The following is a 15,853-nucleotide window of genomic DNA, read 5'->3' on the forward strand; positions in this document are numbered from 1 at the left end:
CAAAGTCCTCATCCTCCTTTGTACCACTGCTGTTGGCCTCCTTCCCCATCTTCCGTCCACCTCCCATGTGCCGGCCTACTCCATATCCTGCTTTGCCTCCCCATCTAGTGGGTGCTCATAGAAAGCACGGTTGCCATATCCTTCCTTGAATCTTGTTGCTCCTCTTGCATTATATCCTCTCCTCATCTTGTCATTCTCTCCTGTTGGCACTCCCTTCTCCCTTTTCCTTTCAGTAGTTGAAAGGTTATTCTGGGTGTTGGACAGGTCCTGTGCGACAGCCCTTTTATCTCTCTTGTCCTCCTGCCTTCCTTTTCTCCTTCCACTCGACGCACCTCTTTGTATTCTGTGATAACCATAAATGCTGTGACCCTTAGATTTCCCTCTGTTTTTAAGGAATTGTCCCTAGCTATCAATGCATTGGAACACATAATGCTTTCCCACATGAACAAAATATGTATAGCCGACCCAAGTTATTGGGCCATGAAGTTTAAACTCCTATTCGCTTTGAAATTCAAATTCCCCTACAATCTTTACACTTGGGCTACCCTCAATAGAAATTTCATCAATTTGTAAGAATTTCAATTCACCTTCCAAGAATGAATTCAGACATAATTTATCTTTTGGTGAAACAGATACCCTAAGATCTTTCAGCCACATGTCCCCTAGTGACATTTTTTGTGCTTGATCTCTCTTTGGCAATGGTCCTTTCCATGTTTTAACTTTCTTATCATCACTCTTTGTTTTGCCACTATCTTTCTCTTTAGCTTTACTAGAAATTTTGATTTTATAATTCTTAATACTAGGGATTGTCACTCCCTCCATCATCAGTGTGTCACCTCCCTTTGGAATTAGATGAGCTTTCTTGTCATCCTTTTCAACATAACTGTCATCTTCACCATGATCAAGTGATCTATCATCCTCAAGCCCATCTTCTGAGCTTACCTCATTTGCTAATGGCTAGAAGCGGGAACCATTCCCTATCTTCCTTAGCCCAAGCAGCGGGTCTGATGACTTTCTGTAGCTTTGCACTTTCAGATTGTCAATCTCTTTACTGTCTGAAATAGCATTTGGTCTATTTTCATTATCCTCAACTTGTACATCTAGGCTCTTATCAAGCTTCACTGAACATGAAGGCTTTGATGCCAATGTTAATCACCGTCGACGAGGTCTAGCAACAAGGGCAATGGTCCCTTTACAAGCTCCCCCCAAATGACCTCTAACCCGTGGAACATCCACTTCGGCATTACATCGAACAGATTGCACTCTCTCCACTGAGGGATAAGAAGAATCACTAGCTAAAATTGGTGAGGATTGAGTTACCTAGTTATGTCGTCCTGCAATGGAGGTGTGCTCCTGTTCCCGTAGTTGTTCGTCGAAGAGCGCATCCTCAAAGTCCTCCTCGTCGTCCCTTCATCTTCCTCTGTCATCTGCTCTTCCTCCCCAGCAGCGCCGTGTCCCCCATCTTTCAGCTCCATCTTCATTCCCTCTAACTGCTCCGTGGTGGTCGATAGGGATGGGGTGTACACCTTCCCCTGGCACCCTCGATGGCATGCTTGGCGCACAACTCTCCTTGCCGGCGAGCTCCAGTGCCAAGAGGAGTTGAAAGCCGACAATGCAAGTCTTCACACCCCTCCTAAATTGATGACACAATGGGCCATTGAGAAGCAATGTAGTGTGATATATACACATGAAGTTTTCAGTAATTTTCAGGAACAAATCATAGCTGCAAGTGAGCATTGCGTTATTCAAGGCATTACAGAGTGTGAAAATATAAAAATTATCACCATCTGCAGTCTATCTGGAAAAGAGTGAGTGGTTCGGTTGAACAAGTCAAACATGTTTGGTAGGTGCTCCTGTAAATTATATGAGTCCTATGGCATCCCGTGCCGTCATATCATACAAGTGGTTAGAGTCGAGAAGTAAAATGAGATACCATCAATTTATATTATGAAGAGATGGGAGAAAAGATATAAAATGTGTGTATTGTATGATTTTTTTTCTATGCCTGTTTTGTACAACAGTCTTGATCAGATCTTCAATTTTATAGGGAACTATTCTTTGATGAAAAAGGTAACCTACTAGATGAAAAGCCTGAAGATCATATGGAGGTGGCAATGCGGAAAAAGATTTCAGATTCACGCAACAAGTTTGAAGATCTTATCCAAATGGCCAAGAACTCTGAATAAGGGATGGACTTTTTATTTTCTAGTTTATACAATCTAGTAGAACCTCTTCAAAAGATCACACCTACTACGAGAGTTAATAAACAGGATGAGTATGATTCCTTGATAGTAAAATTCCAAATGAAGTCGATATATATCCACTAAATGATATCAAGTTGAAAGGGAGATGCAAAAGAATTAAGAAGAGCAAGGAGATGAAGGCTAGAAGCAAGGGTAAAAGTAAACGGACGTGTGGAAAATGTAAGCAAGTAGGGGATCATGATGCACACAATTGCCCAAACAATGTTATTGGCCGATATTTCAAGTTCGTGTAACCTTTTAAGACCTTTCGAAATGCTTCTTGTAAATACTTTGATATAATCATTTTGAGCTAGTGTTTCAAATATAGCCAGTGTGCTAATATTTTAAGTTTGTGTAACCTTTTAAGACCTTTTGGAATGCTTCTTGTAAACACTTTGATATAATCATTTTGAGCTAGTGTTTAAAGTGTAGCTAGTGCGCTGATATTTCAAGTTCGTGTATTTGATATAATCATTTTAATTTAATCATTTTGTTGTTGATATAATCATTTTGATTTCGTCGTGTAGCCAGTGTGCTATAATCTGCAACATGCAATTTTTAGTGTGCTATAATCAGTGCATTTGCATAAATGTCATTGCATTTACATCCTTACACAAAAGTTAGTACATATTGCTGCATATTGATGCCACCCACATAATCAGAAGTCAGGCATTACACAGATGGCATTATAAAGATTACACAGAGTACATTCAGATTACACAGAAGTTGACTTTACAGTTGCACACATATTTCGAATGCAGTGCTGTCTCAATTCAAACTAGAATTCGTCCTCTGATTCAATTGCCTTGCTTCTTTGGATTCACCGAGCCAGCCATAACAAGGCAACAACTTCGAGCTGCCCTTCTATCTCCAATCTGAATAATTCTAAAAATCCCTTACCTGGAGCTCACACGCTGGTCAAGAGAGTGGACACCACAAGTACTATTTGCCACCTGAAAATAGCATGCTTGCAATCGAGCAATGGCCACCATCCTCGACAGATCTCACACAAACCAATCATTCCCATGCCCCTTATTTTGAGATATTGGCATTGACATCCAAAACTTATTTAAAGATCCTACTGTAATCCATGATTGCATTGATGCCAGATAAGGCATTGCTAACCAACTTGGCTGAGAAATGAAATAAACATTGGTAGCACTGAATCGACTGCTTCTATAAAATACAAAACAACAAAATAGTGTGAGTTGTGCCCAATGGGATCATGGATGGGAAAAGTTCACGCAAATCGACATCAACTCAGCGTTGGGGATCCTCAATCCTAGGCTCGCCTGAGATGAGGGGAACAATGGTTTGGGAGAGGGTTGCTTACGGATTGCCCGACGTGCCATGAGGGGCGGCAAGAGGCGAAGGGGCGGCGACGCCCTCACTAGGCGGCGGAGCCCTCACCAGGCCGGCAGAGGGCCACGGGCGGCGGCGAATCGCGATTCATGGGTGGCGACTCACGATGGAGTTAGCAGGGAAGGGGGGTTGGATGGAAGGGGCAGCGGGGATTCGTGAAAAAACAATTTTGCATTGCTGGCCGCGCGGGCGGTTAAGTGCAAAATAACCTCATCTTTAACCCTATCCATTGGATTAGCATCTTGTAGCATTGATTCAGAGTTTTCAAGGTTGCACGGGCTATATGATTTCCATCAAATACGTTCTCAGCTTAATATGGACAGCGAGATGATCTATTTAGCCAACAGGAGAGATTACTATCAAAATTCAGTGGCAAATGGAATGCTTGCCCAATACGAGTACGACCGATATTAGAAAAATGGTAATGGCAAGTATATAGCTAAACGATAGAACCAACTGTCAGTACTCATAAGATTTCCACGACAGGTCTGATTAGATCATTGTACTTGACGAGGAATTCTTTGTGAGTTGACCTCGATGACGACTTACGGTGGAGCGTGTTGACTGACCAAAGCGAAGACCACCAAAAGTGCAGCGAGGTGGTAGTAGACTACTCTCTTTATCCTTTAATATATAATATAGGGTGGCGTGGGAAACATGCTCGTTAAATATTTTTAAGCTCGATTACATTTGTAAAAAATATTAGCAATACTTATATTTTTAAATAAATTTATTATGTAAATAAATTCAACTATATATCTAATAATACTAATTATGTATCAAATATTAATATATTTTTATATATCCTTGGTAAAAGTCGATTACGTTTGGAAGCGAGAACGGACGGAGGGTGGAGACTTGCAGCACGACCATCATTCCCTCATCCCCACACTGCCACGGGCGCATCGAATGAAAGCTATTCATCACATCGATTGAATTCGTCATCATGATGAATCCATGGCGGTGGCGTCACCACCTCCGCCGCGCCCGCGCCCACCTACCTACCCCGTCTCTCTTCCCCTCGCCTCCCCTCTCCTCCCCGTCGTTTTCACCAATTCCCTTCTTCCGCGCGGCACCCGTGACCCCCCGCGGCCGCCCCCTCACCGGCGGCTGACCAATTCCACATTTCTTTTCGGAAAATTAATAACCACGGCGATTCCACACTTCGAACCCGTTCCGCTTCCGCCTCACGCGGCAGCACCGCTCCCGCCGCCCCGCGGGTCGCGTCGAGTCGGCCACCTCTTCCGGGGCTTCGGTTCCTTCCGCGCAATTCTACCGGCGAAAGCAGAGTGGAGTACCGACTAGAAGACGAGAGCCTCTCCGCACCCCGAACCCTACGCTGCCCCCGACCGCCTGCCAATGGACCGCCTCGCCGACGGCCTCGCGGCGGCATCCATCTCCGACCCGGCGGACCAGGGCGCCGCGGCCGCCGGAGCGCCCAGCGCCGATTACCTCCTCAGCGTCATGCGCGCCGTCGAGGGCGCCGACGCCACCATCCGGAGCCAGGTAACCCCGCCCCGCTTTCTTCGCTTCCCCTGCGTGCACGTCTGTTCGAATTCCGTCGCTTCCCGCGGCTGCTTCGGTTCGTTTATTGTGGCGACAGCTTCATGCGGAGCGATAATGGTGGTTGTGGGGCAGTAATATGTAAGGGCCGATTTTGAATTTTTGTGTGTTTCTATTCCATTTCAGTTGGAAGAGAATAACCGCCTTAAGGAGGAGCTGTTGCGAAAAACACAGCAGTTGCAGAGGATGGTAGGTCTATTTCTGTTTCATTCGTGCAGAGTTTTAGCATCACCAGAGGCATGTTGTTCTTCACACGGTGCTGTTTCCATCGTATTAAAATTTAAGCATGACATGTACCTGCGCTGCTACTGAAAATTGTTAAGCTTAGGGTGAAATCCAGCAAGTTCCAGCGGAGCAAAATTCAACTGGATCTGTGGTTGGTATTATCATGTATCTTGAAACGCCTTTCCGCCCCTGTTCTCTTTTACTGAAATGGCAAAACCATGATACCACGGCATGCAATTTTTTGCTTAAAGGATTAACACAATCGAGATGTTTTATTCACTGCAAAATTTTGGATATGGTACTTTCATTGACTAGAGCTTTCTGTATGGTTTATGTTTCTATTTTCAAACACTGCCAACAGGTACATTAATTTGAAAGCTATTGGTCTGTACTCTGTACTGTAATCAGTTCAACTTGTCTCGTGAAGTCATTATGAAAAAACACAACTCTTGCTTAACATGTAACAGCTAGAATTATACTTCCCCGTCATATTTGTGGGCATCAATCTTTTGATCTGGAAGGTGCTTACTTTTATTTGGTTTCAGAGGGAAGATGCTACATCCCAAAGTTCTTCAAGTGGAGTAGGCCAAGAACGCAATTCTGTTGCTAATAAAATGGATGGCCCAAAGTCATTTGATAACGGCTTTTCAATAAATCCCCAAACTACCTCTATCTATCCTCAGAATGGAAGTTTTGGAAGCGGAGAGCATCTGACTCAGGAAAGCATGAAACAGAAATACCTTGACAGTCCTCAGGTTAACGGAGGATTTAAAAGGTCATTAGGTGAACAGACTGCTGTGGATAATGGTGGTCCATCACAGTTCTCTACTCCTTCATCTCGGTCCCTTTCTCCCAATAGGTAACTTGGCACACTTAAGTCACCTATAATTCTGCCTTGTATTATTTTAGTTATAAAAAGAAAAATCCTTTCCTTACAGGCACAGAAAAGATGGAGATTATGATTCCAGGTTACTGCCAGTTTCAGATATGAACTCAAACATATCCTGGAAGCAGGTAAGTTAGTTTGTACAGCATCATATGCATACTGATTATCTGCTGTTTCTAACGAAGATAGTTCCTGCACAGGACCTTACTGTTAAGGTCAAAGAAGGTGAAGAAGAGATTGCACGATTAAAGAAGCATCTCGCTGATTACTCTGTGAAAGTAATCATATTTTTGCACAGAAAGGTCACATCTACTGTATTTTTCCTTTTCTATCTTCCATTGACCACAAACAACTCCTGACAGGAAGCACAAATACTTAGTGAGAAATACACGTTGGAGAAACGTATCGCCTATATGCGCATGGTAAGATGTTTATTATGTCACAAGTCAATCGTTCCTTGGAGTGAGTTTATCATCTTAACATAATAGAATTGTTTTCAGGCATTTGATCAGCAGCAGCAAGATTTAGTTGATGCAGCATCAAAAGCTTTGTTGTACAGGCAAGATATTATTGAGGAGAATATCCGTCTAACATATGCATTGCAGGTAGCTTTCATGAATATCATGGGAATGGTTGATGTATATTATATCTTTGTCTGCACTCACAGTCTCTCACTGTTGGAATCGTATCAAGTTTGTGGCTGGTTTTACTATAACCATTTTAGTAAAAATCTAATTATTTTTTCTGTATAAACTTGATGTTATCAATGTTCAATTTCAGTGCATACTTGAGTTTGTACCATGGAACTGGTTGAAATTCAAAGCCGGAATGCGACACATTCTTTTTTTATATATATAGCCAAGTCTTTATTGCAATAGCTGAAGATAGTTACGAAAATGCAAATTTCTTCTAGCTCCTTGATGCAAGGATTCTTTGTATTGTCTGTAGTAAGTACTTAAGGTAGACTGAGTGCCAAATGATTTCTGCTGAACAATTTTGTTCGTACTTCTGTAATTACTTCATAAGTGCATTAGGTAGGATAACTCATTTGCCATGATCTTGCGTCCATTAACTAGGTTCTAGAGCTAGATTTGGCTTCTACGTTCATACTTTGTGCTTCAGTCGTTTCATATGATTTTTTTTTTTGCAATACCCCAGACCATTAGTATTAATGTTGGCCCATGTGGCCCCAGGTCTTAGTGTGATTAGTCCCATATGGAAAGTTTAGATAAGTTGGGGCCAGCTTATAAGCCCTCCCGTTCCAAACATGTGCGTTAACTCTTTTACACAAAGCAAGTACAAAATAGAGGTGCTACACATATGAGGCTCGCCCTGTTGGTGGATTAGGCTATAATCGTGTTTTGGGCACGGGGTGTTACAAGTGGTAGCAGGGTGGAGCTGGGTGTTATAATGCTAATATAAGTTTACCTTCTCTTGATAGTAAAAGTGCCAGTTTATGTCATTGTGTTCTCACTGCTCATTTTTTGGATTTAGCAGTAAAATATTGAAAGGATACTCAGTTTTACTCATGCTACTTTCCAGGCAGCCCAACAAGAAAGATCGACTTTCATATCTTCTTTGCTGCCTCTTCTGTCTGAGTATGATAATCTCCAGCCCTCTGTTCTCGATGCCCAATCAATTGTTGGTAATCTGAAGGTATGCTCTGTTTTCTTGCATTATGGCAAGGGTGCTGTCATTTAACATGCACGTGAACTATTTATTACTTTATTATTGGATTGCAAGGTAGAATCAGTTTAAAAGCAGAAACAATTAAGTGCTATACATTTATTTTCCTTGTACAGAGTAATCGACAAACATAAAATGCCAACGTTAATTATGGACAAAAAGCAACCTGAACTCAATTAACATTTATAACCTGTGATCAAATTGCTTCTACATCGTACCTAATTCAATGGAAGCCAGCATCTGAGCTAACTATTTGTTAAATGTGTGCTCCTTTCCCCTGTAGGTTTTGTTTAGGCATATGCAGGAGCAACTTATTGTTATTGAGGTAATCCACACTAAGCAACCGAAAATATGCATTTACTTTCTCCACAACATGTCATACCACAATCAGTAGTGAGCTGTCATGCTTTCAGAGCTTACTGCTGATATTTTTCTTACAGAACTTTGAAGTTGCCTTGTATGCAAACTTGGATGGTGCAGGAGAAATTAAGGGAGTCGCGGTACCAAATTACTCCATGGCATACTGAATTGTCGAATAATACCAGCCATCCTGTACCTACTGATCCTCCTGCTGGAAAAGTATTGGTGACTACAGTATGAATCTTTAGTATATGCTCATTTGTCCATTACTCTTTCAAGACATGATCCCACTCACATGCTTCTTGTACCTTTACTTTGTCAGAGCAAAAGCAGCTTTGATATTGTTCCCCAGACACCATATCCTCACGTTCAATCACCAATGTCTTCCCCAGTTCAAGCTAGAAGTGATTGGGGTGCATTCGGTAACAAAAACCATCATGTTACTCCAAGTGAGGTTCCTACAAGAAATGCTGAACAAGATGACATGGGAGGGAACTCTCTTTCGAGCAGGTAGTTATAGTATGTCTCTTTAAGGTATCATTAAAATAATGTACCCAACTAACTTTTGGTTCTCCACCAGTTTGTCATTTCTTGGTCATGCTCAACCATGAACATTTCATGAATAACAGACGCTATTGTTAGCAAAATCCCCCCCCCCCCTCTCATGTTCTTGTTTCACTATTTTGTTAAACATTAACTGTTCTTATGGATAATTTAGGAAACCATTTTGGATAGTTGTAATATAAAATATCTATTATATTTACCCTCTTTGGACAGTGGATAGACTGGCCAAAAAGGCTTTGCCACATCCTCTTGCTTGCCCTCGCTGCGACCAAGATGAGGAAGCTATCCAACGTATGTTGATCTAAAAAAAAAACTCGTCCAGGGGGGGAGACGTCCCCCCCCTGAATTAGTCTTAGCCCATCGAAGCAGGCCGGGCGGGAACTTCAACCAGCGCTGCTTCATGGCAGCATGGGACCCTTCCACACCGTTGCACAGGAGATGGGCGCAGTGATCTGCGGCACCAGGGTTCGATCCCGGGCGGGCGCCGTCTCAACGTACGGGCATACCATCACGCTATGAGCACGTCCGCAACATATATTGATCTCATGTGTGGTTGCTAGACAACTTCGGTTTGTTATCCTACATCAAGTTGGCTTGCAGGCCATGGCTCCGCAGCGAGACACGATAAGTCAACTTGATGTTGAATGGTGGTGCAAGGATTTGAAATAGGTCAAGAAGCAACTCAAGAAGGGGTTTAATTCATTGGTCATCATAGTTGCTTGGAGAAATTGGAAATACAGGAACTACTTTGTTTTTATTGGTGTCAACCCTGATGTGGCTGATGTTGTAAGGGCTGTGACAGGTCAAGGCATGTTTTGGTGTGCTGCTGGTGCCAAGGATCTCCAGGGTCTACTTGCGTGATAGTCTAGGGTTCCCTTTCCTTTCAGTGGCGCGAATGTTTTATGTTTTCTGTGTGGTCTGGAGTAGTGTTGCGCTTGATCTCTCTTCTTCTTTAATGAAATGACACGCAACTCTTCTGCGATGCACGAGGGAAAAAAAACTATTATATTATGATTAGAATGCTTAATATAATATGAATTTTTATGTTTTTCAGAAGCCAATTTAGGACAGATGTTTCTGCTCAAGTATCTCAAGGTGATTCTCATGCTGTCCGGTTTCACGAGACCCCGAGTCAAAACCCACCATTCAAGGGTCTTAGTAGAAATGATGTACTGGATGGTTCAGAGAGCGCTGAATCCCAAAACACCCAAGAACCTTCTACTCGATGGGGTCCTGGGGACTCACCTAATTTGGCATCTGGTCTTGAGGATGCAAACCCTTCATATCCTTATCTTCCTACAGTTCTTGAGGAGCCTGGTTCTTCTTTCTCTGAAGGTAATTACTATTGAATTAAGTTCATATTGTTTAACACTACATTCGTCTTATAATATTGATAGATGCCTGGTTGAATATGCAGCTGCAGATGATGATCCATTGCCAGGTATAGAAGGGCTTCGAATCACAGGTGAACCTTTTCCGGGACGAGAACTTCTAGCAAGCGGTTACCCCATCAATGGTACCACAACTTGTAATTTTGAGGTGTGCTTTGAGTTCTTGTCGATCCACATTCTGAACAGTCAAATAAATTTTCTAACTCATCACTTAAGTTGTGAGTTACAAACTTTCAACATCGTTTCACTTGCAAATTATTTGTATCTGCAGTGGGTACGCCATTTAGAAGATGGCTCCGTAAATTTCATAGAAGGTACCCTTTCTCTTTCCTCTCTCTCTTTTTTTTGAGGTACCTTCCTCTTTTTTGTGCTGATACACAATAAGTGAGCTTATGCTCTGTTATCTTGTTACTTTAACTAGGATGTCATGATGTCTCGATAAAGTTGATTTTAGTTTTATTTTTGTTGATGTAGGAGCAAGGCAGCCTAGCTATGTTGTTACAGCCGATGATGTGGACACTTTACTAGCCATTGAAGTCCAGCCCCTAGATGATAGGAAAAGAAAGGTACTTTTTTTGTCATGTGGTTGTCTTTCTTTTTCGAGAATATGCAGGAGAGGTGCATATCTTTGTGTTAGGAAGAGGAAAACAGAGTTTTACAACGCGAGTCTTGTTAAGGTCTTGCAGGCCACTGGCTGCAGTTATATATATGCTACGATGCTAGGAACAACCATTTAAACTTAAAGAAAAGAAACAACTATCATGGTAAAATAGGCGCCCAAAGGTCTGCAGGGTGTTTGGCACCTGCCTTGGTGATGCTACGCACTAGTCTGCAGATATCTGGCATGAATGATCTTTATACTACAATGCTGTACTTCTTTCCAAACATTAGGGAATTTTGGGGCTAGATTTTTCGTTTACCTTTTAAAGTCTCATGACTGATAGCACTAACTGATTAGCATTCTTATATGGTGTGAAGCAAATTCAAGTTCCATGTTGATTTCTGAATGTTGGCAATAGAGTCCAAATATCACAAGAAATTTCCAAAAATAATTCTAGGAGGCAAGTGTTGGAGATAGGGACCATACTTTGCAATTTCAGTTCTTAATCCCCACTAATCCAAGTAAGGGCATAAATGAGAAAATATCATGACATCTACCCTTTAAAAATCAGAGCTGCCTCCCTTTTCTACTTTGTTTGTTAGGTCCCAGATCTGATGATAGGTCAGCAGGGCACTCTGATCACTTTTGCCATTGTAGTCAATAGTGAACTGCTGATACCATTATTTTCCTTTCTCATTCACACTTTATGGCAGAATGCACTAATAATTTCGGACAATATTTGATGTGCAATTTCTTTCTGCTGAGCAATGGATGTCCTTATCATTTTTTTAACAACTGGACCTGTCTGTCAAGGTTGGAATTGTTTTTCTTGTCCTCAATTTAGTTTTAGTTTATTTTCTCATCTAGCACCGTCAATGGTCCACTTGTCAAGCCAAAAGACTTGCCTTTTACATTTTGGTACTGTGAAAAAATTTCATGGGAAGAATTTTGTTTTCATGTGGAACCCTGTTTCTGGAAAATATTACTTAGAAACTAAGTCGAGTTCGTTAGCTGAGAAACTTTGGGCCTGCTTGGTTCCTGGCCATCATTTTCCACGCCATAGATGTGGTGGCTCCACAGCTTAGGCTCCAAAAATCGCCACCTCACTTGCGGCGTGAAAATGAATAGAAAAGCACCGGATCTTGTGGCGAGCTGCATGCTGGATGTGGCAAAACATGATGTGGAATCCAACACCCCTTTTATTTATGTCATAACTCAAGGGATGCAGTGAAAGTTTCAGTTAATGTTACAGAATCATACTGGCATTTGAATAACTGGGTTACTAGATTTTCTGTCAAAAGTTTTGTAAAGTTTATTTCATCACAATCACCAATATACTTTGTCAAATGAGTTAAGGTAGGATGCAAGTTAAATGCTTTGCAGAAATTAGAAAATTGATTTCCTTCAATAACTTCTACTGTTATTTTTTCTGGAAATCTTCTATTTGCTGTTGCAGGGGGAATTTATCAAGGTTTATGCTAACGAGCAAGGAAAAATATCATGTGGTGAGTTTTGGGAAACATGAATTGTGATTATGTTATTTTCATTTACACTTCAGTTTTTCTCAAACAAAGTGCAAACTGAAAGAACTGGGGCAGCAGGGTTCACATGTTCTAAGCTTCAATGATGCATTTTGCTTTGTTGGGTGCTCATGAGATGGCACAAATACCTGATATAATGCGGCGCTTCCTTAGCTCTTTCATTTTTTATTCAACTTCAGTAGAAGGCAAATATTTTGGTGCTCGGTCTAATGCTAGCAAAGCTTATGTATACTAAGCCAATGGGCTGATGCAGTTGATCTGTGTTGAACTATAACAAACAAATGGTATTTGGGCCTGTGGGCAAGTTTGAAGAGTGGCCAAAGCGACTGTTTAATCTCCTTGTATTTCCTTAATTCCCAGGAACACTGTTATTTCTGTACTATTGTTCAAGTAAACCAATATGTGCAATAATTGATGCACCCAGTGTCCATTTTATATGGTGTGACCTGACTTGGCATGATCTTTTAAGCTGAATTTGAGAAAAAAAAATTCTCTATTAGTATTGCTTCTAGTTACAGAATCAATAATCAAAGGAATGTATATTCAAATACGAATCTAGTGGTACCAGTTTTGTATCACTTGACTTATGTACTGTTAATTGTTGGCCAAAAGTTATAAAGTTTGAATTTTGAAATGTATGCACGCCCAGGGGCCAGGCCCCCTATGGTTTGGATTTTTCCACTACAAATTTTGAATTTGATCAAATCTTGAGCAAACTTAGCACTGCTGCCCCCCGCCCCCTCCCCCCCTAACAATGAAAAAAGGGGATTCCTGGCTACGCCCCTGTGCACGCCTTGTAATTTTGGATGAAGTACCTAGATATGTGGTAGCAGCATTGGATAATTTGTTTCCACATTTGAGTAACCATCTTTGATGCAGATCCTGAAACGAAGGAGCTTATTAAGAAAACTCTTGAAATTGGGCACGTGACCTATGAAGTCCAAGTCCAACAGCCTGTATGATCTCTGTCATTTGCAGTTACTCTTCCACATATCAAAAGCATTCTTGTTACTTTCTTCTGATGTCATGCAACTGTCTGAAGTTTCAAATTCTCCAACAGCAGGTCAGATTTTTAGACATGTGGGAACCAGCTGTTTTAGCAATAAAGAGAGAGGGCTACAGCATTAAATGTATTGGTCAGCGTGGTGTTGTTATCACTGAGAAATTTCAGCAAGCAACTGCTGTATGTCCCTACTCTTTAGCATACTACATTTCAGGAAACAGAATGCTGCATTTTCTTGTGCTTTTGTTTTGACTTCATAATTAAATTTATTTTAACCGGTGTCACATTGCACTGTTTCTTAGGAGAAAAGTTAACACATTTCTGTTTTGCATTTGAAGTTTCTACTTTGTCACCTTTTTTTCCCTTTCAACCGTCTTTGAAACTGCTTTCATTTTCACATATTTGAATTAACCTGTGCCTGTATATTGTATGTTTATGAAGTGCAGTTTATAACAAATCTTGTAACACCTTATGTCCTCGTTCAGATTCAGATTCCACATGGGCGTCAAACAGAGTTTTTGATTATATCTGCTGATGGTGTTGATTATAATCTGAAGCCAGCAGAAAATACACTGTGAGTACTAATGAGGCTTCTGTTTGATTCATTGGAGCAGTACAGTTTTTGGACATTCCTAAATGGCTAAATATATTAGCAGCAGCAATCTCTGCTACTGTTTTAACCAAAAGTAACTGCATGAATCATCACTTCTTCAAATAGCAACATTGAAATTCCTCTTTCCATGTCTAGTACTATTGAAAGTATAGCAGCCTAGGACCCTATACCTCCCTTTTGATTAGGTTCTGGAAATTTCATTTGAAGTTCCTTGGCTCTCAGAATACTCCACTAGATAATCCCTTTATGCTTTACGTAACAATAATTTTGTGCTAAAGTGCTGACTGTTGAGCACAAATCATTTACTGCTTATCCTGTTTCATGTTTTAACTTTGCAGGTTGCGGGATACTATTGTTCTAGTATTAAGGTTGTTCAAAAATATGGTACGAACTATCTCTTGTACAAGACAGCATATTAGCATTCCTTTTTAATCTATTCTTCATTCAACAATAATAAGTGGGTATCACGAGCTTGTGAACCAACTTTATTCAAACCCATAACTTAGTAATATTCTTTTTTTGACCGAAGTCAGCAGGGGAAGCCCCTACCTATTTTTTTTATAATTTTTTTATTCCAGACCAGTTTAATTCGCTCCCACAAGGAGTCGAACCTAGGCCTGCTGGATGCTACTTAGGTGCTCTAACCACTAGGTTAGAGGCCCTTTCACCATAACTTAGTAATATTTGATGATAAGAAAAGTCCATTATCATCCTTGAAGTTTGACCTCCATTCATTTTGAGCACTGAGCTATAACACTGCACTTTACAACCTCAAAGTCTCAAAACTTCTTTTTTTTTTCTTGTAGAACACGAGCGCTTACAAATGCATCAACACCACGCACAAACCTCCTTGAGAACACAGCCACAAATTGCCACTATTATTAGCATGTTGCCATGTTTGATGGCACATTCCTCTAAACTTTACTAGTTAACTGTGAAACTATTGGCACTCGATGATGTGTTGCATATGATTTGATGTACTGCTTTGCTTGTGTACTGTTAGCACTTTTGATGTTCTATGTGCTTAAATGGCCTGGCCTTTTGATTTGGTCACCATATCCATTGCTTTGTTGCCTTGTGCTGATCGTGTTTGGTCCCGTAGAGCCTGCAGCATGACCAATAGTTTTGTTGGCTAGCAACATGTCCAGCCTGTTATAGCGGTGTCTTGCTTAATGCCTACAAACATACAAACACAAATTTGTGTGTTTTTCTTGAACATGTTTTTGGAGGATTCGTTCCTCTACAATTTAGAGTACATTTACCACATAAATGTTGACTGGTGTGTTGCTCCTTTAGCATGCACATTTGCCTGTTGTTTCAACACTGACACTCAACATCTGACCTTCGCAGGCTGTTGAGAGGAGAAGAGGAAGAAAGAAGGGCCTTTTCTTCAAGTAGACCCACTTACCTTGTATTTACGCTTCTTCTAATGTATGTAGCATATCGTTTGATAGGTGCGGCGTATATGTTAGTGTTGTCTTTTATCTGTTGTAAAATTTCACACACGATTTTGTTGTAAACTGATCAAAGAACCCACAGCAACCTATGTTGATAATATTTTTTCTGCCCTCTCAGAAGAGCAGGTCCTATCATCCCTAGTGCCGCTCCCTGTTTGGCTTCCAGGTTTTTGTAGAAACAAAACTACTCTTTCACTTATTCAGTAATGTAATGGCGAAAAAAAAGAGGGCCTCTGAAGATGCTCTGCAGATCTCTGTGATGACAGGAGAGGAGCCACCCTACATGGCTACACCTGGTGCTCCGCCTTAGCCGTCAGGGCTGGGCGCGATCTGCATATATTTGTAAAGATGCTCTGCA

At 41.1% G+C, this 15,853-nt stretch overlaps 1 protein-coding gene across 4 annotated transcripts; it reads left to right on the forward strand.

Annotated features, from left to right (window-relative positions):
* The first annotated feature begins 4,599 nt into the window (after window positions 1–4,599).
* On the forward strand, window positions 4,600–15,630 carry LOC101781901. Of its 4 annotated transcripts, none has more exons than XM_004967900.4 (21): window positions 4,600–5,111; window positions 5,295–5,357; window positions 5,939–6,252; window positions 6,332–6,407; window positions 6,480–6,557; window positions 6,642–6,701; window positions 6,780–6,884; window positions 7,822–7,935; window positions 8,249–8,290; window positions 8,446–8,559; window positions 8,648–8,835; window positions 9,944–10,224; window positions 10,307–10,428; window positions 10,552–10,594; window positions 10,755–10,846; window positions 12,338–12,386; window positions 13,302–13,378; window positions 13,486–13,605; window positions 13,911–13,999; window positions 14,377–14,422; window positions 15,389–15,630. In XM_004967900.4, exons 1-21 carry the CDS (start codon window positions 4,965–4,967, stop codon window positions 15,434–15,436), a joined length of 2,268 nt encoding a protein of 755 aa, XP_004967957.1. In that variant the 5' UTR covers window positions 4,600–4,964; the 3' UTR covers window positions 15,437–15,630. The 4 variants fall into 4 exon arrangements, with proteins under 4 accessions (XP_004967957.1, XP_004967958.1, XP_004967959.1 ...); XM_004967901.4 differs by having other exon boundaries at window positions 4,602–5,111; window positions 8,446–8,550; window positions 13,483–13,605; XM_004967902.4 differs by having other exon boundaries at window positions 4,602–5,111; window positions 8,446–8,544; window positions 13,483–13,605.
* Window positions 15,631–15,853: the final 223 nt, after the last annotated feature.

Source organism: Setaria italica, chromosome V (genome assembly GCF_000263155.2).
Source record: "Setaria italica strain Yugu1 chromosome V, Setaria_italica_v2.0, whole genome shotgun sequence".
Lineage (NCBI taxonomy): Eukaryota > Viridiplantae > Streptophyta > Magnoliopsida > Poales > Poaceae > Setaria > Setaria italica.